Below are 25,951 nucleotides of genomic sequence, written 5' to 3'. Positions count from 1 at the left end.
ATAGTGTTCTTTTTCAGCTTTCAAACTGCAATTCCTTTTGCTTTTGGATAAAAAAGAAAGAATTAGAGCAATCGTTATCGTTTCGAAGAAGCAATAGGTTTGCTGGCAATGGTGGTCATTAATAGAAACATTTTCTGCCCGCTATATCACTTTCATATCTTCCACAGTAAAATGGCAAAAAAAAATTAGAAATAGTTTCGGAATATCTGAGATTTAATATTCGTAATGGAATAGTCTAACTCCGCGCTTTCTTTTAAGGAAATGAGTTAATTCTCTGTTATCTTTGGAGTGTTTTTATTTTGTTCGGATGTGCTGTTTCTAAATAATTTCCCTTTTGTTTGGACTTCAGGAAATTCATTTGAATCATTACGTATCCGTAACGTGTACAATGCATACCTTTCATATCATTTACCTGCATTTTATTGTATACTTTGTGTATTGTTTATCTATCTGAGAGTGCCTAGGATAAAAAGATCATAAAAAAGTAAAAGTTGCCCCTTTTCAAAAATTTATCAATATCCTTAATTTCGGATATGAGTTTTAATGGGAGAGAATTTTTCACGTAGCTGCATGCAGATTATAGAATTATAGAATTTTTTAAAATTATTTTAAGTGGATACCGTTTTTATTGGGTAGGTTTTTTTTTTTTTTTTTTTTTTTTTTTTTTTTTTTTTTTACTTCCTTGTAGGAAGTAAAAAGGAAGTATTGTAACTGCGAAAAGTTTCAGGCAACATATTTCAACGAAAATATCCATTTTAACCGCTATCGAATGCAGTTTAACGATGTTTTTGCCCGACATCTGTACGTAAGGACAGAATAAAAGACTCTCTTCCTCCCAAAAAAATTATAAAACTAATTTTAAATGAATTCTGAAGAGAATTTTTCCTGGTGTCTGTACGTACGTATGTATCTCGCATAACTCAAACTCGCATAACTTTAAAATTTTGTATATAAGACTGCTATAACATGTAGATGTGCACCTCTTATTTCGGTTGCAATCGGCCGCACCAAAAGTATATAAATGTATGTATGTATATATGCACTCTTTTACTCGGCTCAGTGATCTCAAATTCTTTATTCTTATATGTTTGTAAATTGTGCATTTTTTGCTTTAAAAATGATTGAATTATGTTGTTCTTATCTTCTGGTTAAGGTTTTTATGCCTTAGTAAATCTGTATGCAATATTTTTAGAATTATCAACAATTTAAAAGTTGTTTAAATGCCGCTAAGCCTAATACTTTTTTCCATGGCGGCCATTGCTTGTTTACGTTTGAAACAGCAGAATAGTAGATTTGTTGCCAATCTAGAGAAAATAATCTTTGCAATAACAAATATAATGCCTTCTTTTATTATTGCGAATTCAATCATGCTTAATCCATTGCGGAAGATTTACTTCATAATTTTCAATAGAGACATCTTGAGTTTTAAATATTTTTGCCTTGTCGCGAAGTGAGTACTGAATTAGTTGAATGAGAAATACTGAATCGTCTGAGCAAAACTGTTTTTTTTTGGGGGGAGGGGGGGGGTGTTTTGTTGTTGTTTGCTTAATTTCGTTTATACACCGTATAAGATTTATTATAGTATTTGAATAGAAATTAGATAATTAAGATGATATAAATTTTGTGCATTCTGAGTTAAAAAACGAAGAAAATGTAACGCTGTTAAATGAACCAAGTGTCGCTATACCAAGAGTGTCGCTATGGTAAACAAATATAGTGAATTTTAAAGAGTGCATTTATTCTATTGTGGTTTATGCGCCATCGACGAAGTAGGTTTAATTCAATTCAATTCAATAAGTTTAAATGAAATGCAAGAAAAAATGGATATAATTTAATATTTCGTATATAAAAATGATTGAAATATGTTGTTCTTATCTTCCGATTAAGGTTTTTATGCCTTTAGGAAATCTGCGAGCAATATTTTTAGAATTATCAACAATTTAAAAGCTGTGTAAGTGCGGTTAATGTTTAAATAACATGGCGGACATGTTTGTTTACATTTGAAACGGTAGAACAGTAGATTTGTTGCCAATCTAGAGAGACTAAGCTTCGCAACAACAAAGATAACGCCTTCATTTATTATTGCGAATTAAATCATGCTTAATCTTTTCTGGATTTTTATCGAGGAAATAAGTGTTTAAAATTTGCTTCGTAATTTTTAATATAGATATTTTGAGTTTTTATTTATTTTTGGGTGCTACTTTAGTAGACGGTTGCACGGATTTTTGGCGATTTACGTTGGCGCAGTTTTTACAGTCGTCAGCCATCTTGAAAAACACTGTTTTTACGCATAGTAAAGAATTCTTCGAAACTTAAAAAAAAAAAAAATAAATAAATACCGTTAAAAGTAATAGATTAATTTTTTTGTTGAAAATGTCATTTTTTAAGATGGCAGACAAGTTATATTATGTAAATAAATACATTTACTATGAGTATAAAATGCTAAAGTAAGGTTATTATTACTTTCATATAGCAAAGAGAATAAAAACACTGCTATAAAAACTTTGTGCCAACGTTTAATTAGATTAAAATATTACTTAAATTGAATATCGAATTAAAAACATTATACCAACATTTAAAAGAGTTAAAATATTACTTAATTCAAATACTTTAAAGTACGTTATATAGAATATAATTAACATTAAAACATATGTGCCAATAATTATCTCAGCAATTTTTGAAAACAGTGTATTAATTTTTTAACAAAAATTGAAATATACAATTATAAAATAAAAGAAAAATATGTACTTACATTTTTTTGACTCATTTAAACTGTCGTTTATTGATAAGTACCACAAAAAAATCGGAATCATAATTTAGATATCAATGAAAAAATTTTGAAAAATGTAATATCAAGGGCAGGAATAAAAAAAATTTTAAAAACAAAAAAATTAATAAATAGATAAAGCAATTTAGAGCCAAATTAATGGATCATAAGGATTAAAAATAACAAAAAAATTGAAAAAAAAAAAAAAAAAAACTCCAGTAATAGGTATTGTTAAGATTTCGAAGATCCTTTAATCGCACCTCCCTGAAGTACAAAGGACAATGTTTTGATTCCGATACCAATAATTCTTGGTGCTTTCCAATAACAACATTCATCTTTGAAAGAGACATCTTTGAAAGAATTCGAAGATATGAATTAAATTTTAAAATGGCGCGGTAATGCACAAATATTCTATAACCAATCAGAGAGCTGATTACATCACGCCTAGAGTTAAAATTATTTAAATAATCATACATAATAAAATCATTTTTCAAAAAAATGCAAAATTAAATTGTATTTTAATATTTAACAGCCATAAATAATGTTTAAAACATTAGATTAAATTTATAGATATTAAAACTAATTATTTTTAAAGTAAGGTGACGTCATTGATTACATCATCCACAACATAAAATTTCATAAAATATCATAAACAATAAAATTTTTATTTCAAATAAAAATGCAAAATTTAATTGATTTTTAATATTTAGAAGCCATAAATAATATTTAAAACACAGAATTTATACATAATAAAACGCATTATTTTTAAAATAAAATGACTACAAAGTATCGGTTACCATAAATAACTTATCGAGCAATGGGTTTATCATAAGTCGTATTACTCGCCAAAAGAAAAATCGCCAAAATCCGTGCAACCGTCTACCAAAGTAGCACCTATTTTTCCCTTGTCGCGAAGGCAGAACTGAATTAATTGAATGAGATTATGGTCATTTATTCTATTGTGGTTATTTATTCTATTGTGGTTATTTTTTCTATTATTACATTTATTCTATTGTGGTTTATGCTCTATAGACGAAGTAGATTTAATTCAATCCAATAAGTTTAAATGAAATGCAAGAAAAAATGCGTATAATTTAATATTCCGTGCAAGGAAGTCATGTGGTGTACTCAACAGATTTTTTCATACTTTCATTCTGTCAAAATAAGTGTTAAATATGTTTGAAAACTAGCCAAATTCAATCCTAGTTTGCTGTTGGCTTGCGAATAAAAAAGAAAAATTAGGGGAAAAAAAATGGTTTGTAGTGCCGCCTATTGAGCAAAATCGAAACAAAAAAGAAAATTGAGCAAGCTCGAAAAGAGGGGGGAAAGAATTTTAAAGATCGGCAAACTTACAAAGCTTCTGAGAAGCTCAGGCAGCAGGACATATATGAAAAAGTCTGTTTTCTTCCGGAGTTGTTTAAAAATCCTCTGTGAAGGCAATGGCTGTGTAGTCTCTGAAGGACTTTCTTTGCATTTTTAGATTCTAAGTACTATTTAGAGGAATTTAAATATATTAAAAACACTTTTAATCAGTAATGTATATTAAAACATTAAATTCGATGGCAAAAATTATTGTCTGGAGAAACACGCCAAAGCAAATTTTAACACTTTTACTTTTTCTTTTTTACTTACAAAACTAGTTGCTATAATTATAAAAAAGGAAAAATGTATAAAGATTTTAATGACTCCAACTAGTCACAGGACACAAAAATATTGTTATGAGTTTTGTACATACGGTATATTATTTTGGTGTAATTGTGTGTGAAATACGAGTAGTTGTATTTTTCTGTATAACATAACACGAAAAGCTGAGAGGAATGATGCTTTACTGGGAAAGTAAGAACACAAGGACAAGTCTATTGACCCTGTATTCTTTTTTCATTAACGTAATTCCAGAATTGCAGCAGCGAAATGTTGTTAATCATATTATAAGGATAGACTCTCGCAAGGTGGTATCATCCACAAATCGCCACGTGTGTTCGGCAAGTGCTGCAATAGCACATTGGAGATGAAATTATCTTCCCTAGCTTCGCAGTTTCGTGGTTACCGATCTCACAACCGCACTTAAATGGATTTCTAGTTCTGAAGTTATCTGAAATTTACGGTGTGCACATTAAACCCAAAAGATTTGTCAGAACTGAAAGATGCCGTAAAACGTGAAATTATACAGATTCCTACTGCGACTGTTGTCAACAATCTCCCGTATGCAATGCGTTATTGCCTGCGAAAGTGCGGAAGTTAAAAACTTTTAATTCCAATAAAAGTTCCCCACCTCGTGTTTCTTGTGCCTGTCACTAGTCCTTTACGATGCTCTTTTTTGTAAATGTTTTAAGTCGGCAATTTTCACCAGTCGTGTATCGTTCTAACACTGTTTATGGTGGGCGTATGTCTTCAAATAACAATATCTGAAATTTCCTTTGGATTGGTTGAGCGGATACGCCGCTAGGAATTCATACATCGGGGAAGTTATTTTGTGATTATTCTGTACATCATCCCTTTGGTCGCTGCTATGCAACACTGCAATTTTTTATGTAATACAGCAAATTTTTATATGGTGCTACAAAAATGTAGCATTCACAAAGTGTAGAAAATACCTGGCATTTGTCAATTTTAAAATCAGTAAGTGCTGGAGCAGGTTTTTAAATGTTCTTTGTCGATGAGGTGTCCAGATTCACCAACAATCAAACTATAGAATTCTTGAGTGTAATGATAGTCCTAAATCTCTTAGCGTTTTTGAGTGTTTAACCCTAAAGCCCCCAAGTTCTCTCAAATGCTGTGAATGAGTGATATTTGTGTGATTATAATTCCAATATGACTTCTTTCACTTTGTACCTTAACTCCATTTCTTCCAATACACATACACAGAACCGAAATCGAATCCAACAGAAGCTGACAGAATTTGTCATGGGCAACGAGTTGGAAAGTCATCTTTATATGCAGAATTTTGCAAAGAGAGAAAGCAATCCTGTCCCGTTAAAAGAGAAAAAAAGAAACCTTTTAGTTATTTATATCGGTATTAATGTGCCAATTAAGAGAAATCAGCAAATGCAAGTTTCTGAGAAGGTGTAACATTTTTGAAAAGATAGCACGAAAAGCTTGCGGTATATATTTTCGGATCAGAGACAATACCTGATCATACGATAAAGAACATGTGAACCCGTATGCTTGTTGATGTCTTATCCTGGTAACCAGACATTGTGGACCCATGACAAAGTTGCGCCATTTTACCTTCTGATGATTCGGAAACGAAGTTAAACTCTGACCTTATCTTAAAGAATAATCTAAATTTAAATAAAGAATCCAATTTAAATAATAAATCCTAGTGTATATATAATTGCATAAATTACACGCCCCCACTTCTCATATAAACATCGCGTTTAAGAACACAAAGAAACACTAACGAACAGCATATGCTAAGCTAATCGGAGTTGAAATAAGATGAAAGCGAGGCCAACATTTTGACTGAGAACTAACATTAACATAAAATAAGCTGTTAAGTTCGCATGTCAGAAATTTTGAAGTGACACGCAGGAAAAAAAATGCAGATAGCAACACTGCACTATAATAATCAAAGACAATGAACAGTAAATTTCGTCATTACCCATCGAGTTGCTTAGGGATGCAGAGTGGTTAGTGCTGGTCAATGACCGAATCACAATCAGTGCAGATTTCTTTAATCGACTGCGTTTTTTTTTTTTTTTTTCCATTGCTCAGAGTTTATTTAATTTATGCCTGCAATTACAGGCCCATTGACTGCATTAAACCTATGCAGTCGGATGGAACAATGTGATTTGAATTGCAGTCGGTATCGGAAAAAAATGCGTTGTGCATAGTTAAGGCCCCAAAGGGAAGTTAAAAGAAAACAGAATAATTTATTTTGCATGAATGGATATTGGCGCATTAATTTTTCAAGTTTCAATTTTATTAATGACCAAGGATTGTAATTTTTTTTGTTCCCTCGAATGATTTTCTTTCCTTAAATTCTTGCAATTTTGTACACTTCGGTAGCCTGAGCTTACAAGAAATAATAGTAATTTAAACTGCTACTCTATTATTTGTTTTTAACTAATATTTAAGATTTCAGTTACGTTTTTCGGTCGAGTTTCTAAAATTTCGAAGACACATCCATTTTTTATAGCTTTGCTATTAAATAACGAAAAATCTATGTGTATATGTATGTAACAAATACAATATAATATCTCATTCATATAAAACAAATTAAATGTTTTATTTATGTAAATTTAATCGAAAACAAATAAAATGATTACTGTTGCGAACTAATTTGCAATATCATTCATATTCAGAGAACATAATACAGAACAAGCATGTGAACACATGAAAAAAAATATTATACAATCCAAAATTTTATCTTAAAATCTTTTAAATTTTTTAAAAACTAAATTTAATTTGCATAAAGTGAATAATTGTTGAGCAGGCAGGAGACAGATTTTTTGAAAGGGAAGTTGCCCCTAAACCTAACTCTTCAATTATTCAATTCGTGTTTCGTCATCCATACAGGTATAAGTTAAAAATTACATAAAACCAAAAGTAGCGAAATGTTAAAATTTAATAATTAAGTAATGTGTATGTATGTTCTTCGCACTGTGAATAAATGGCGGCAGCTAGAGCCTCCCAATTTTGAACACACTTATTCTTCCATCCGAACATGTCACTTCGAAACACCAAATTTGAATTTCAAATTTGTTTTTCATTTATTTCATATTTTGTACTCATTTCATGAAATTTTGATTATAAACTCAGAGATTTGAAAGGTTACCAGGATCAGTTCGAAATAAAATATTTTTATTTATAGAGCGCCAGATTATTGCCATTTGACAGAATGTAAGATATTTATGTTTCAATTAATCAACAAATTCGGCTAATTAAAAACTATATGCTACCACTTCCTGAAATAAAATACTTTAAACTTTTATGCACCAACATGTTGCCATTCAGTAAAACGTAAGATATTTATTTTATAAGGGGGGCACTACACGGAAAGGGAAGGGAAGGATGCCCCGTGGAGTGCTTTTTAAGGGAAATTGCCTCGTATTCACCTTACACATGGGGAAAACCACGAGATCGCCTATGCACTCAGCCTGTTTGCCCGGACTTGAATCCCGAACCGAAATACCAGTGTTTAGCGGCTTTTACCGCTCGGCTTCTGGTGAGCTTAAGATATTTATTTTTTTTAATTTATTCTGTCTGCTGTGGAATAATAAATCTGCTGTGGATTAAAAGCAATATTTTCCCTAATGAGATTGATTTAAATGAAAGTACACTAAAATCCTGAGATGTTATCATAATTATTATATATTTTTTATGAAATTATGCTTGCTGGACTCATTAAAATCATCATATTTCAGAAAACTCTTCTAACCTTCAAACTAAGTGAGCACTTGATCTTAGCTCTTACAAAAGTCTTAGCATAATTGTAAATTCTAAATGAGGCCAAAGATCAAATGCCTACTTTGATTTTCGGGAGATTATAGGCATATTTCCTTTGTTAGAACTACTCTTTATGAAGAATTTCAATATAATTAGTTTTGTATGATTACCGTTCGGATATTACAGAAACCTCTTACTTAACTATTTCCTTACTTATAAATTTATTTCTTATATGCTATGACGTTTCAAAAAAGGTTCAAATCTGAAGAACATTTATATATGCTAGTAATAACTTCACTTTCCTAGATCTGAAGAATTTCTCTTCCCCCCCCCTTCAAAAATTTTACTTCATGTCTGTATATCTAATTACTGGTAGGAAAAATTACACTTACGAGAGAAATTTAGAACACTCAAGTTCGTATGAATGTTGAATAATGACCGCAAATATTGCCATGTTGTTGTATATTGTTTAATACTCTGAATAATAAAGTTTAAAGTAAATATCAGTTTCATTCGCGTAAACAAAATAAATTATTCTCCCAAACACACAAGAAATTTATCTCAGAAATCAACATAAAACTATCTATAAATATATTTTTAAGTATTTAAAGAACTCATAAAGTGAAAATTAACAGAAAAACATATCGGAAAATCACATGTGACATGTACCAATAGCAAAGAGAAAATATTTTCGAAGTGTCTAAAAGACTACCGAGAACACACACTTAAAATGTTTGTGGAAACACAGTGACATCGCAAGTATATAAATTTCGTAGAACTTGAAATTATGCAAAATTTTGTGTTCGAAATTTTAGTTATGATACAGGAAAGTAAAAGTTAAAGGATTAAATGTGGATATTCAAGTACATTTTCAAAAAGAAACAAATACATAAATTTTTAGGAAACTTTGCATATTTACTGTTTTGAGTTGTAAAATTGGTGAATAAAAAGAATTTTTCTGTAATGAAACCATGTGAATAAGAAATTCTTTGGAAAGGCAGAAAGTTAGAAATCACATGAATATTTGACTAGAAATCAAAATGTCAAAGCAGTTCGAAAATTAACCAAGAACGCAACAAAGTACATATATAAATTACTTTGCTAATAAGTTAGGAACGTTTTCTTTGAGCAGAATATCGCCACACTCTTTCAATATTTAATTTTAAAACTAAATAAACTGAACATAAACTGAACATATAAAAACATAACATATAAAAAACTGAACATATAAAAAGTTCAGTTTAACCTCTTTTGCTAAAAAACACAGTAAAGAGGTTTATGTAATAGTAAAATATTGCTTGAAGTTGTGCTGATAGAATGAAATAAAGCATTTCTTTAAATTTTCACATGATATGTAATAAAAATTAAAGCGTGACTCGGTTTAACAATGCAATAGAAGGCGTTATGTAAGTAAAATTTTCTAAATTGAATATTTGTGACATACGAAACATATTGGGAAAGCGAAAATTAGTAATATGTTAGAATCGGACTAGGAATCAAATATGATAGATAAGCAAATGGGGGTGAAAATTAATCAAAAAGTATAACAAAGTATGTCTATAAATTATTCTTCGTTACTAGGTTGTGAATGTTTTCTTTCTAGTAGAATGCAGTCAGTAGATATCAAACAGGCAATGAACACTCGATCCAACCTTTAGGAAGTTAACCAAAAATGCAGTAAAGGGCTTCTGCGCGGTAGTAAAATTCGATTTGAAATTGCACACATAGAGGAAAACTTGATGTTTTTCAAATATTCAGATGTGTAATGAAGTAACTTTGTCCATTAATTCTATACAATAGTTATGTACAATAGTTATGTATGATTAATTATTCATTTCGAATATGATAAAAAAGAAACTTTTGAGTTAATGTAACACACCGAAAGTTAATAATAAAAAGACAAAATTCTTTTTCGCTGGCCAGTTCATTAAGAAAATTTAACACTGACACAATAAACTTCGAAAAGACTGAACAAAATGTAAAATTGTATGCCAAAACTCAACACTTCATCGGTCATTATAAACATATGCTGCTTTTAAAAATTCTGTAATTTTGTTGTAGAACTGCATATGCGAAGTAAACGGCGCTTAATAATAAAGCTAAAAAGACAAATAGGAATATATATAAAGAGAGTGTAAAAGTAGAAAAAAGTAACAAAAACGTGTGACCTAGTAGGTCAAAATATCTGAGAGCTGCTTATTTTAAAATCGATTTTTAAAAGAAAGGAAAGTGTGTGCGCGTGTGTGTGCGCGTGTGTTCGCGCGTGTGTGCGCGCGTGTGTGTGCGCGTGTGTGTGCGCGCGTGTGTGCGCGTGCGTGTGCGCGTGCATGTGTGTGCGTGTGCGTGCGTGCGTGCGTGTGTGTGTGTGTGTGTGTGTGTGCGCGTGCGCGTGCGTGTGCGTGTGTGTGTGTGTGATGTACTACAAATGATTTTAGTTAAAAAATACTATCAGTAGGAAAAATCTAAAGCAGTCGAACTAGCCGCTGAATGCAAATCACTTGATTTCTAATTAGATGAATATGTTAATTACGTAAAGAATTAATACATTCTAAATTTTAAATAAAGTAGGCAAATTATTATTTATTTAAATCTGTGGGAAAGATAGAAAATTTTCTTTTTAATTTATGACATTCTTTCGATGTGGTGAGTTAAAAGCAAAACATTCTATATTTCTGGAGAAATATTTAGAGATATTTAAGAAAGAAATTTACTAACTTATATCATTTTTCGATTTTGGCAACAGATTTAAAGAGCAATTACAACCGAAATTCCTCGTTTTGATTATCAGTAATTTGGCTCTGAGGAACAGCATTTATTATTAAATATGTAGCTCGACCGTTGAAAGTTTAACGATACTTTTGCAAATGCTGCAAGTTTCAAATAAAAATACCTATTCTTTTAATTTATAGAAGCCGAGTGAATATTATATAAGCCGATTTTTTTTTTTTTTTTTTTTTTTCTGTAACCCATAAAAATACAATGAGAATGTAGAGTTTGGTGAGCTTTGCAATCATCCACAGTATCCAAGCTCTTGGTAGACCTTAAGCTAATTATCGCTAAGTCTAAAGTAACAACTGAAACTTGAGAAAAGTGTAAAAGACCCTTTATTTCAAACTAAGAATAACAGAAAGCTCACCTGTTGCTTACAAATCAGGCAGTCAGTTGTGACGAGATAACTTAGTAAGTTCAAATATAAAATTCAAATTCAAATAACTAGTAGCCGGAGGCTACACAAATCAGTTAACGCGAAGTTGGCTCAAAATTTAACCGGCATGGATATCAACTATTGGTAATTATAATGCAAGGCCGAAACCTGAAATTCTTATTTTATCTCGCAATATAGTAACATGGCCTCTAGAGGCAGAACGCTTTCCCACTTGAAATCTAAGAACCTCACCTTAAGTATTGCGAACTAAATTTGCATTTATGGCAGGAAAACGGAAAGGAGAAGTGACAGTAAAGGTTCAAAACATAAAATATATGGTTAATTAACATAACAAGGATTTTGCAAACGGAACGTTTTGTTTTTAACTCATCGCATAATAAATATTTTACAATGGAATGATTCGTTAATTCATAAAATCATTATATTTACTTTGTGCGTAACGTTTGGTTTTCACTCTAAAACTCATAATGAATATTTTAGAAATGAAACGTTTCTTTTTAACTTATAGAAGCAAAATAAAAGTACTATTTTACAAGTGAACGTTTTTTTGTATTTAACTCACAGAAGTGTGGCAAGTAGTTCTATGAAAGAAAAATCCAAATTTTTGCTCTGTAGTATCCGTTTAAAAAGTAAGATTTTATAATCCTAAAATGAGAAAATAAAATCTATACCCAACGTGTTTGAACTTCCTGTATAACACAAAACATCTTTCGCAACCTGTATTAGTAAGGATCGTGAATCATCACCATTCTTATCTATGCATGTTGATAGATTTTAGCAACGCTCTCAACTTTTTCTAGGAAAATGTGTTTTGTAGCTCATGGTAACTCATTGTGTAAAACTCATTGTTGAATGATAATAACAAACACTATAAAGCCGTAGATAAAAAGTTTAGACAAAACTTAATTCTTGTATTAAGTTACAGTTAAATTTACTGACCACTCATAAAAGTACAAATATACATATTTTTGTTCACTTTTGTTTAATATTAAATACTACTTTTATGCCTTCGTCGATTATACTAGACATGGAGAACATAAAATCAAAATGATAAGTTAAAAATTAACTTAGAAAAAAAATTAAAAATTCTGAAAGGTTTCAGATTTTAAATTTTTAAAAAAATCAATGAAGTGTTGAAGGCTGAAGGAGAAACCGACAGGAAAGATTATGCATACGTCACAATCCAAGATTTGCAAAGAAGCCATAGAATGGTTATCACTGACATATTCCTCTTCTTAACATAATAATAATGATATTGTCAGTACAAATTCAACGAAGTCGCATGTTTACCGAAGTTAGTTATCGTTAGTGAAACAAACGAAAAATAGTGATAATTTAGAACTATAATAGAAGTTTTTTTCCCTTTTTTTCTATGCTTTACTTTGATTTTCCGAACATCAAAATGATCCGGTGGATCATTACCAGAAATCACCGGTGGTTCATAACATCCAGAATCCAAATAAATTACAAATAAAAAGGTAATAAATTGCAGACAAAATATTTGGGAAAAAGAAAACGCTGTATGCTTCTAAATTCATCGGAAAAATAACTAAGCAGGATTCTTTAAACTAATTTTTTAATGTGAACTACGTTAGCGCTCGCGCATATTTTTAAAAAGGTAAAATTTTTCTTTCCTTAAACTGCTTGACACAGCTGCGTTAGACGAAGAAACTTACTGCGTTAGAATTCCTTTAAACCATGTCTACCTTTCTGGAGCGCATGGTCCTAAAAGGATGTAATGTAACGTAATACAGAGGACTTACGAAAATATGCCAAGAGGCCACACATAGAATTTAATATTCAAGAAAAACTATGCTACAACCTATATTACTGGGCCCACCAGCAGCTGATCGATAAAAGCATCAACACACTGGTAGTTCAGTTCGAATCCTGACAAACAGGCTGGCTGTATGGATGTCTTTGTTGGTTTTCGCCATGTGTAATATAGATATATCCAGTTTCCCTTAAAAGTCCTCTACGGGGTACATCTCAACTTTCGTGTAGCGCCAGATGGCCGAGCACGTAACAAATATAAACCAGCATTACTCTTGTATTTAATAAAACTACGTTTGATTTTCTACTTCAAGCAAGAACCGGTATTTTCAAATGTGAACATTAAGCCAGTTTCTTGAATACCACAACATTTGTATTTAACTTGACAGACGTGTTAATGATTGCAAAGTATATCTCACATTATATTTATACGTTTTATGTTCATTTCACAAAGGAAAACAAGCTCTTCACAAATATATTGTACTTTCTTTATTTTTATTATTATTGATATGTTAAGCCAACCTCAGAAACTTAAATTAGTTCACTGCACATGTCTATACCTGAATTTTCAATATTATATATGCAGGTTCTATTTAACAGTTTAAGGTAAGTCTATTTAACAGTTTGTTTGTTTATAGATATTCGCAAAATTTTAATAAATGTTAATCAATACTGTGCAATCTTTCTTATTCTGAAGATTTTGTCCAAACAGAAATTACCATTCTTTGAAACACCATTTAATATTTTGCTTTTGATTTTAAAGACAAGACGATTGTTCAGTTCATTTAAACAAGTCGCCAATATAGAAAGAGAAAAAAAAAAAAAAAATCCCCCAACCAGTTATTTTTAAAATTAGTGCCGCACCTGCTTACTTTCAGTTACATTACACAGGCCACGTATCACTGGTCTCTTGATGGTTCTGCAGGTATTTAAACACTTTGGGCTTAAACATACGATATGTTGATGAGGGGGGGGGGGGAATCTGAAAGGTTTCATATTTTAAATTACGTCCAAAGGAGCGTTTTTTTAACATTTTGTGTCTTACCTTTAATTATTAAATACACTAACTACCAATAAGTATTTGGACACCTATGCAAATGACGATATCTGCGGTCCTAAGTACGTCACGGACACCGCCGGTATATATCGTGTAGGAAACAGCATCGGCTTTAGTCGCATGCAAGATGCCTCGCAGTTCGGAGCTCTCTGATTTCGAGAAAGGTATAATTATCGGGTATCACAAATGTGGCCGATCCTTAAGGGACATATCTAGCGATCTTAATTACCCAAAATCGACAGTGGCCTATGTTATTAAGAAGTGGAAGGTGAGCGGTGATTGTCGGAATGTGCCCGAGTCGGCAGACCAACGAAACTGGGAGATGGAGACCGACGAGTGCTGTCCAGAGAAATTCGGAAGAACCTCACCCAACCGATGGCCCTCATCCGCGAGGAGTTTCAACAGGCATCCGGCAGTATTGTTTCAATGAATACCATCCGTAAGGAAGCACATCTGCTTGGTTTTCATGGTCGTGCTGCTGCCCATAAGCCTTTGATCACAAAGTCCAACCGCGCTGCTCGGTTAATGTGGTGCAAATCACATCGAAATTGGACCGTAGATCAGTGGAAACGGGTTCTTTGGAGTGACGAATCAAGGTTCACCTTTTACCGTTCGAATGGCAGGGTCTGGGTCTGGCGTCTACCTGGAGAACGTCTCCTGCCAGAATGTATTGTGCCAACAGTCAAGTTCGGCGGAGGTGGAATTATGGTCTGGAGGTGTTTCTCTTGGTATGGGCTAGGACCCTTGCTCCCCATTCATGGTAAGCTCAACTCCGATGCCTACTGCACTATTTTGGATGACAATGTGCTTCCTACGTTGTGGCGGTTTTACGGGTTGGACCCTTGTTACTTTCAGGTCAACAATGCCAGTTGTCATGTTTCGACGTTAACCATGGCTTGGTAAGGGGCCAATGGAGTTCATCGAATGGACTGGCCTGCCCAGAGTCCAGACCTGAACCCTATCGAGAACCTCTGGGACGAGCTGCATCGCCGAATTCAGGGGTGCACTACCCGTGCAAAATCGGAGAAGGAACTTCTATGTCTTCTCCAAGTCGGGTGGAATAAAATACCGCTAGCTGTCATACAAAGACTTGTGGAAAGTAGGCCCCGGAGGGTCCACGCTGTAATTACCTCTCATGGAGGCTCTACCAACTATTGATTTTGAATAAAGTTAGTTTTTCTTATCTATCACAGGTGTCCAAATACTTATTGATAGTCAGTGTATTATGTTCTTCGCACATAAACCATTAAATTCAGTTCAAGAGCAATATCGCAAAATAATTTTTAATTCAAGATATCTTTAGAATTTCCGATACACAGTCTTACGTGCCCGAGATAGAAATGTTTTTTCTGTACAACGTTGCCATTGCTAGCTTTGAAATCCTTGAGTTTGTTAATGAAAAATTCGTTAAAGTTTTAGAAAATATGAAATCGATAATAAAACGAATTCCAAATTTCAAATTTGGGCTTCCGAATGCCCATATTCGCAGCAGGATTACGTCATTCAAAATTCGATGGCTCTATGTACCGTTGTTTTATCACAGTGCGAGAAATATACATACATTTATGTAGATTTTTCATTATTTAATTTCTTCAAATGTAATACAGGGCGATGATATTTGGTGGCAACAGTTTGAAAAGTGAAACGGGCATTCAGAATGATTCGACGCAAAATCGCAAAACGAAAACAATAGTCCCTCAGGGACTAAAAAGACTAGCATAATTTTATTATCAAAGTCAATTATTTGTTTATTGATTCAGGTTTATTTAGAAATTCGATAAATTCGTTATATTGAAAAGTTAAAATAAAAAAGAGAATAAAAATTTTTTTTAAGTAAACTAAACCTGGTTTTTTTTTTTTTTTTTTTTTTTTTTTTTGTCTTATTTAGATATTTTGAGATCCGGCCCTTTAATGGGATACTTTCCTCCCTACCCCTCTGTTTCAGTTTACAAAATAGTATCGAAAAGCCATATCCGTTGAGTATTACACTTTCTTTTGAAATTTGTGAATTTGACGCTTGCCAATTCCCATGTTAAAAAATGTCTAGCTGCAATGAAATGTTTTCCTTTTAAGGAAATTCGATTTATTTCTGTTATAGAAAAGTAGCATTTCATTTCAACTAGACATTTTTAATGTTATCGGTATACTGTTTAGAAACCTTCAATCTACTGTTTAGAAAATGCAGTTTTTCAGTTTTATTTAATAGAATTTTTCATCGTTTCTTATTTATTTAATTTGAGTTTATGAATTAAATCTACAAACTAATTCGAAACATCATTATTGAACGTTAATTAAACACAATTATTAAAACTTGATTTCAAACATTGATTCGAAACGAGCCCTCATGTTTTTGCCTGATGTGAGAAATTTAAACTCCACGCACATATGTAAATTAACGAAATACGAAATTTCGAAAACCTTTTCCTTCATACTAACGTAAAATAAAAGTATGTGCAATCATAAGCTTGGGATTACGTTTGAAATAAAGCATATTTGAATGAGTAAAATAGATATAAAATGAAGTTTCGCCGCGTATATTTGAATAAGTTCAAAATACTTTCCGATGGAGTTCATGCGTTTGGTGCTGCCATCTACTGACGATATTCCTAATTATATCTTTTTGAGGTCAATATGATTACGAAAACGAATCCCATCTCTTCTACTTTATATATTATCCTTAAAATTTTCTCTAAAGGTTTAAAAAATTGTAATGTAAATGTATGAGAAACTTCATTCCTCAGTTATGTTAATGAAATTTTAAGAAACAACTAATTATTAATATATCGATTTAAAACCAGTTGAAACAAAGGTGTGAACAGAGTCTGAAAATTTGTTGCTTTACTATTCAAGTATTTATCGATTGACTAATTAATTGAAGTATATAAACCTTAAATATTTCTGACAGATATATATCCTGTTCTTCATTGCCGTGCTGGAATGAAACGATGTATCAAGCAATTTTTTAGTTAATGTTCAGTATCATAATTGAATTATATATATATATATATATATATATATATATATATATATATATATATATATATATATATATATATATATATATATAACTGAAAAATGTTTAATTTGATATTACAATAAAGTATATTTAAAATATAGATATATAGATATAAATTTGTGTATGGATACATTTTTTGCGTTTCTCTATCAAACTTTTAGTTGATATCCTTAGAACAAATAATACAGTGTTAGTAATATGCTACATACTATGCTGCTACATACAATAACAATATGCTACATACAATAAGACATTTTAAAGGAGCTTCATCACTTTATTTCTATTTTTATTTATTTATTTTATTTTCAATTTCGTGCACTGCTAAATAATTTCATCAGTAAGACCAAATCTATATCGAATTTTTATTTCGGAAGACAAAATAAATTATACAATTAAACACAATGAAAGAAACCTCTCTTCGAACTGTATATCATTTTTATATTTCATGGATTTGGTGCTTTCGAAAATGGCAAAAGAATAAAAAATGGAACGTACTATAGAGAAACAGAAAATAAAAAAATAGAAAATATTTGCCACTTTATTTGAGAGTATTTATTGAGAACTACCCACACAGACTCTGCAATAGGAAATAAAACATATTTTGTCTCAATTAAATCTTACCTTTATTAAATAAATGCAGAAGATTTCAAAAACGTCAATTTATAATGGAATAGATCATAGGATTTTTTTCTCTCTCCCCCCGTGGCATTGCTGTTTAAAATAGCTAATTTTATGCTCTATGTTAGTTTCTGGAAGAATTATGCTTAAACTAATAAATGGCTTGTGATTGTTTAATTCCCTGTTTTAAACTAGAATTTGCTTACCGCAATCTGATTGAATTTTTAAATTTTTTTTTAATTTTAAAAATATATAAATTTTTTTTAAACTCTAATGATAAATTTTTCAAGGTACTAAAGTATAATTAAAGATGTAGTAAGTTATATAAAATTGTGGGGTGCTTATCATACCCAAAATGATGTGTGGTGGAGGATATGTACGTCAAGAATTAAGTTTCTAAAAATAAAATGTTTAATTATCTCCAGCCACGTCCGCTAACTTTTTCCTTCTCCGTTACGCATCTTAGTATTCTTAGCTTTGTCCTACGTAGATTGATTCTACGTAGCTTTGTCCTTCTCTAAATGCAGTAAAGAAGCGATCCAGGAGAACGCATTAAAAGTTAGATTTCGCTATTTGTCCTTTTTTTTTTTTTTTTTTTTTTATTTGGCATTGACAATATTGCATTGAATATTTTTGTTATGTAAAATACTTCTGTGATATCAAGTATATGATTAGGACCAAAGATTTCGAAAATAAAGGTCGGATAAAACTTCTAAGCCAGGTTAGGGGTATGTATATATATATATATATATATATATATATATATACTATTGTATTGCTGCTTGCAATAAAAGCAGAGGTGCACAACTGTATGTTATAGTAGACTCATATACAAAATTTCAATGTTCTACTGCTAATCATTTTTCAGTTAATGCGGGATACATGAGGGAGTATGTACGTACAAACATCACAAAAAATCCCTAAAAAAATTGTCCAAATTATTCGAGAACGGTCAAAAGAGATACTTCCTTTGAAATATGATAGTGGAAATTTTCGCGGTTACAGTACTTCCTTTCCTTCGTACAAGGAAGTATAAAAATTATGGTATTTCAAAAAGTAGTTGACAGTTTTCGAGTTACCAAAGCTGGTTAATTCTTAAATATGAAGTTGATGAATGATATTAAACACTTAACTTTTTTCTTTTGCAGGACCATCAGATAATTTATTCTTATCTCCATGGGTTGGAGGCTTTGTCATCACTTAGGGAAGCTTCACTTCGGACTCTATGCAAAACTATCCGCTACGAGGCTTATGAAGCCAACGATATTCTCTACTGGTAAGTAGATTTTTTACTCATTCTTGTAACAGCGCGGAACGGTTAGAAAAGAAATTTGGACATTATTGTATTATTAGTTTGCAGTGTTTCGTCTAATTTCATACATTTTCATACAATTTCTTGGACAGAAAAATACCTTTTCGTGAAAAATAAAAAATGAAATTAAGAAAAAAAATCTTGAAGATTCAGATCTTATTATCGCTTTAGAGGGTTTGTCAATGTTTTTTATGCACTTGCTGAGTTTGCAGTTTACTAATCTGTCCTCGGAGGCATTCCTGCTGATATAAGTTTTTGTAATTTTAACTTTGATTAAACCTAACTTTCTCTGTATTTACGCTACATAAAATTCAAGAGGAAAATCACAAAATTTTTAAAAGTAGGACATCTTTAGGTTTCCGATACAGCTCTCGGTTCACTAAATAAACATTTTTGCAGTTCAGATTTTGAATCACAGAGGAAAATTTGAATGTCTGATCGAAGCTCGAAAAGACTAAAACTTTGCCTTACTTTGATAACCACCTTACTTCGGAATGTAACAAAAGCGTTTCATGTTCACTACTCATCTCTTGGTATAAAATCGTAAATATTCTTGAATTTAAAGCTCGGCTTTTAATAAAATTAACAATTTTCACAGATTGATTGAAACCAATTTTTCAGGTTTTCGTGGATTGTTTTGAGTGAATTTAGTTTCAGGTGCGACTTTCTTTATTTGAGAAATAACACTGGAATGTTTTCCTGTTAAAGCCCGAGCTCTGTCTCTACGGAGAGCTGTAAGAGTACTTATTCCAAGGATATGATTCTCAGACATAAAATTGTCGATTACTTTGAAAATTTCTTTGCAGTTGCACTATCATGAAGTGATTCACAAAGTAAATACTCTTCGACAATTCGTGTATCTTCTGCGAAGCGTATGCAAACTAATAATTGAACTAAGTTCGTTCTATCAGTACTTTCATCCAATTGCAATGCGAAATACTCACTGTGTTTTATTTTTTGAATGTCTCTTTTATGGAATTCGCCATTTTATGAATTCTTTGACTTACTGTACCATTTGATAACGAGATATTATTAAGTCCATTAGCCGCTTTCTCGTTGAATAATATCAAAATGATATGTTTAGCTGCTGGTCATATAAGGTTTTCTTTAATAACCTGGCCCAGTCTTGGCAATTCTTGGGTTTACTAGGTAACTAGCTTTCAGAGCTTTTTCACTTGATTATTTGTTTACTATTTTTGAACTCCGATAATTTCCTCTTAAAATGTTCTTTAGATTTATCCTTTAAACTTAGGATATCTTTTAAGAACCGATGGTTACATACTTTGACTGGAAAATAGTTCACCGCAAATAGCACATTGAGCTTGAGAGCCTATTTCATCTTCATTCTAAGTAAACCCAAAAGATAAATAACTTTCATCACATTTTCTATAAATAATTTTTCTTTTCTTTTCAGTATTCTTAGCACTAGTAGATTGTCCTGGATTCATCACCTGTGAGTCATCACTTTTCCCCTTAGTCTATTCTAGCAATTTTTTCATTTTGAAAATCTAGGTTTCTTTTATTATTTTTTCACAAATATTTAAATACACAATATATTACGAGTTCTTCAAACGACGATATTCTCAAATCGTATAGAAAAGTAAGGAATACAAAGCATTAAGAAGGAAAAACACCTACTGTTAGAGACAGTAAATCAACGTAAAAAAATTAATTCTAATTGAAAATAGAGCTATAGGAGCGCGGAAATGGTGGCGACATAAGTGTAGACATGCTAATAAATCGATCAACTCTAAAAGAATTAATGAGGTATTATTATCTTTTTATAAGAACTGATATTTATTTCCTATTAAATACAATATCTATTTCTATTAAACTTTTTAAAAATATTCATTGGTGACGAATTTTATTATTCTATGGCTAAAAGAATATTTGTGAAAATAAAAACGGATTATTTTGCTAAAGTCTGTGAGTGGCTATTGACATTGAACAAAACTCAGATCGCATAAATTTACAATTGATAGAGAAAAATATTATACAGGATGTTGGGGTTGTGGTGTAGTGGACGAAACCGCTACGCAAACCCTGGGTTGTGAAACAGGGTTGAAATGAACTTCTAACTCTAGTTTTAACAATAACATGAATTTTAATAAGATGAAAACCTTAACAGTTGCCAATCTTGACAGTATGGGACTTGTATAGTCCCGCAATTTCAGAATTTTCTTAGCAGGAAAAATGCCCTAACGCATTTATACACGAGGAATGATCGTTCTTAGCCGGCCAACATGCCCATAGCTCTAAACAGGAAAGTTCTTTTTCTTCTCAGGAAACCACCTTATATACCTCCCTGTGTTTACTTGCGCTGAATTCCTTGGGGAAAGATTCTTTCACTCATACATAACAAAGTGTCCATCCCCTGACCCTGATGAAAAGATTTCTTATATCTCTTTGTCCACTAGAGTGACCCACAAGGCTGCAACCGGAATCATTAATAAAGGCACAGGATTTCACCACGGATATGAAACTATTGCACTCTAAAATCACTCATCCTAAACAAAGAACATTTATGCGACCTTATCATAGGGTATTTAATTTTTGAATTTAAAAAATACTTTGTTTCTTTGCGTACTACCAATTTTACTTTTGTGTACTACCAGTTGAAAATGGCTGGTATATACCTTCTAACGATTTCGAGACATGGAAGGTACTAGAAATTTCTCGGCGGACGGGGAAAACTATATAAGACCGGAGAGAGCATCTGTCAGGTTCATTTTAGAGCTTGAGAGATCACTGTGCGAACTTATGCAACTGATGTTTTTTATATTGTGTTGTGTTTAATGTTCTTAGCAGTTTGAAGTGGTAGCACCTGATAGTACTCTGTCATACTCAGAAGAGCTGTACGAGTACTTTTTGAAAAGTTGCAGACCTGTAACGATTTCTTTTGTAAAAATAAATTTTATCAAGCTATCATTGGCTCTGTGTGCATTCAATACATTACGAACTCGTACTCATACAGCAGTATTTTAATCTTTTGATTGCACAGATTGGTTTTTGTATACTGTTATAATACTTTATACTGTTTTATTTATGCATTTGTTTATTTTAGGAAAATATTTTTAGGGTATATTTTTGTGCGTAATTGAATTTTTGGACCTAAGGTTTTCACAGAAATACTCATTTGTACAGAGATCTATCAATTATAAATCTAACAACATTTAAATTGTTAAAATAGCTCAGATGAAATGTAAGGTGTGGGCGAAAACGTTCCTGACAAGCTAGTCGCCCAGATTTTAACGTAGTGATTTCTTGCCAATTTGGTGACTTTCTGGAAGTTTCCATAAAAAGCATTTCGAAAGTCTTGTGAGCGAATTTTCCAGAAGCCCATGAAATACGACATAAATACGAGTGCTAGAATCAGGATCCGTTAGTTCTTTAATCAATTTTGAGTGCTTCAGAGAGATTGCCTTCCAAGTACTAATTGCATTGCGTTCTAGAGTTTACTCTGGAAATGGTATCGGTAATGTATGATATTTCGCGAGTGCAAAGAAGGTTTGCCGTATATCGGCGTTCTCTTTGAAATATTTGCGTTAATTTATTTTGCAGTGTGTCATTATTAATTGCAATAAATTGTCAGTTTCTTCCCTCTCGTCCAGAGAGATTATTTAAGGAAACATCCACAAAAAGTATGGTAGCCATTTCTGCATTTCCTATAATTCCTCTGTTTCTATTTGGAGAATATCCTTACTACTACTACACAAATAAGTCCGCCTTCTCGTCTCGGCATGCGCCACTGACGTTTTAATCCCATGCGTTTGTAATTGGCTTTCTCACAATAAAAACAAGTGGCTTCTCCAATACGATACTTCTGTTTTTCAATAATACTAGTATTAAAAGTCGTGTACAATTTTATACTACTTTTTAACATCATATACTCCAACACCATCAGTATCTCTTCTGTTGGTAGCGCCAGTGTTACTTATATCGCAGAAAATAGCACACATAGTATTCTTACGTATTTTATCCACCATTTTACTTGTAGGTGCCTCTCGTACGTAACAGCATTTATTACTTTGTCCTAAGACGAAATAAATATTTCTGTTAATCTCCGAATTTTTTTTCTTTTTCTCTCTTTTATTCTTTAACACTGCCTGATAGATTATCTGCTTTGGCACCAGTGATCTGACAGAAGAATAATCATCGAACATTCTTCAATTCCATTTACACTTGAAGAAAGTTTGAGAGCTTTGGATTAGCCGATATAAATGATTCCTTTGCAGTTTGGAGTCAATCAAGCCAACCTGTTCGGCCATAGCTCGAACAGCATTAATTGCGATCCTCTCCGTAGAGAAAGAATAGTGACTTCTTTTGCTTCCTGTACTGCAAGATTTTAAAGGCGCTTAGTAGAACTTTCAGTATCGCAGAATCATCTCCCCCCCGGGTACGAAATCTAAAATAAAAAAAATTCTGATGTGGTCATCACATGATTTCCTTGTACGGCCGTTTTGCGGAATGGTCACTCTGAGTGAGGATGCAGAAAACTGAAAAGTAGCTGGTAAAAATATTTAAATACTTGAAAAAAATATTTATACAGAAGGTGCATTTTTAGAAGGATTTTGATGAAGAATTTTGTTTTCTTTTTTTTTTAAAGCAGATATTTTGGAATAAAAATTTCTGGCAACAATTTATTATCTGAAATGAGAAATACCATCTGCTGCTTTTAAATTTATTTTTCATCCAAAATTTCGCATGTAAACAAGCTTTGGATTGAAGGATATGCTTTTGATATTCTTCAATTCCAAAGATAAATACTACTATTCCACAGTTTAAAAATGTGAAATGCACGGTATTAAACTTTCAAAATGCAAAATATGCAATATTAATCGAAAAGGGGAATGCTGATAATCATTACTTCCACATCGAACGAATGTCTAAAAAAGATACGTACTGTTCCTAATGTTTCTAAAGTTATATCATTGGTAGCAAGAAAAAATTCGCCGATACAGATTAAAAAAAGTCTTAAAATATACCAAAAAGCTAAAATACAAAATGTTCAACAACTTTCACCGAGGCATGTGCCTCAAATAATTTGTAGAACTCTGTGTTAACTTTTGCGATAAATAGAAATACATTATGGCTCTCGATCAAGCGTGGATTTAATTAAATGACTGCAACAAAAAGAGGTCTAAGTATTATCTAAAAGGAAGAGAAAAAGTGTACAAACCTAGTTCCATCAATGCAAAGAAATTTTCAGTAAGAGGTTTACGTTTCTTGCAGGATTCTCTTACAGTGTGAAATTAAAAATTAGAAAAATGCGAAAAAGTATTAAAACTAACTCAAAACATTATCAAAAGAAAGTTTTACTTCTGATATGTACATAAGAAATTCCATTTCTTTATCCCATTGATGTTCAAAGAGTGAAACTTCATCAATACAAAGCAACAAGTCATACTTCAAAAAATAACACTGCATTCTTTGAAAAACTGAAGACTGATACAGGTATCGCATATGACGTTTTCAACGTATTCCCGCGAAATCCCCTGATGTGTCACTGACGAACTATACTGCCTTTGGTCTCTTGAAAAGAGCTCTTTCTAAGATCAAACCCATCATGACGAATGGTCCGTAAAATGTAGTGAAAGACGACTGGAAATGACTAACCCTGGAAATTTTAAGAAAATTCCATCTGTTATGGGAATTATTATGCGGAATTACAGTCCGAAATCTGAACATTCAAAAAAATATTCTTCACATTTTAACTTCACAGTAGAGAGTCCGGAAATCGTTTAAAAGTGTAAAACAACTTCTATAGCAGTTCTACGATTTATTGACTGTAGGTTCAAGAACAGTATCGGTTAAAAACATTGCCAGGGACAGACTATGACATATGAAAACGACATAAACTTCAACAATTATCTTAGAGGGATATACATAATCGAAAAAGAAGAAAACAAAAAATTTTATTCTAGGTCCAAACTATATTCTTAGAACCAGTTCATATTTAAGACCAAAACATTCTAAATGCTGAAGTTAATGCACTAGAAAGCTACCCATCTAGTTTTCAGACTGATTCGGTTTCTTTCTGTGCGGTCATAATCTGAGCGCGAAAGCCATTAAAGCTGTTTTTTATTTTATTCACAAACATTCATGTCTGATCCAGGGTTAGAGGTTAACACTCAAGATGAAACAGACAAAAGCACCAATCACTTAACTACACTTGTACGCCTTGCATTTCATATCCATCTGCTGTGAGCCTTGTATTCCAAACAACCATTCAGCACACAGATAGCTTAATGTTTATAACATTGAAATTGCAGATGAGTTTTCAGATTGAAAAAAAAAATTGTTCGAAATCAAATTCCATTTCTGAGAAGAATATCGAATAACTTTCTTTTTACGTGCAAGATAATTGAAATAATAACAACAAAAACAAATGTTTAAGAGCTTGATGCATTATAAAAAGCTCGATCTTGTCTTCACTAGCGATGTTTCACTCTGGCTATATCACCATCATAGAGATTACAGTTAGAGTCTTGATGATTGAAAAGTAAATTCAAAGATAAAAAACTGCTTTTCTTCCAGGAACGATTCTCCTTATCGAAAGCAATGTAACTGGTCACGCAATTAGAGAATCTAAAATTGCTCTCTGAGAGATACACGAACCTTAAAATTGGTTTTTCGTAACAGTAACTCCAAAATTATCCCACTGTAAGCTTCCTTGGCATGGATCCAGTACGGAGACTGTATTTTCTATTATTTTCAAAATTTTCCAGTTGCAATCTTTTGAACAAATTTTGAGATTAAATAAGTACTACGTATTGAATGCTATTAAATACTAAATATAGTATTAAATACTAAAACTATTAATATTATAGTTATGCAATACTGAAATGCACTTA

At 31.9% G+C, this 25,951-nt stretch overlaps 1 protein-coding gene across 2 annotated transcripts in view; it reads left to right on the top strand.

Moving 5' to 3' along the window:
* LOC118194037 (rap guanine nucleotide exchange factor 2-like) overlaps nt 1-25,951 on the top strand; it is a 648,324-nt gene that overhangs the window by 154,921 nt on the left and 467,452 nt on the right. For both annotated transcript variants that reach the window (XM_085815114.1, XM_085815113.1), the window contains exon 3: nt 18,934-19,061. In XM_085815114.1, coding sequence (XP_085671240.1) covers nt 18,934-19,061 — 128 coding nt within the window. The remainder of the gene's footprint in view (nt 1-18,933; nt 19,062-25,951) is intronic.

Source organism: Stegodyphus dumicola, chromosome 4, assembly GCF_044657685.1.
Source record: "Stegodyphus dumicola isolate Sdum_Otavi_A_Nest chromosome 4, ASM4465768v1".
In the NCBI taxonomy this organism is placed as follows: domain Eukaryota; kingdom Metazoa; phylum Arthropoda; class Arachnida; order Araneae; family Eresidae; genus Stegodyphus; species Stegodyphus dumicola.
Note: the sequence above shows the minus strand (reverse complement) of the source record. Positions and strands in the feature narration are given on the sequence as shown.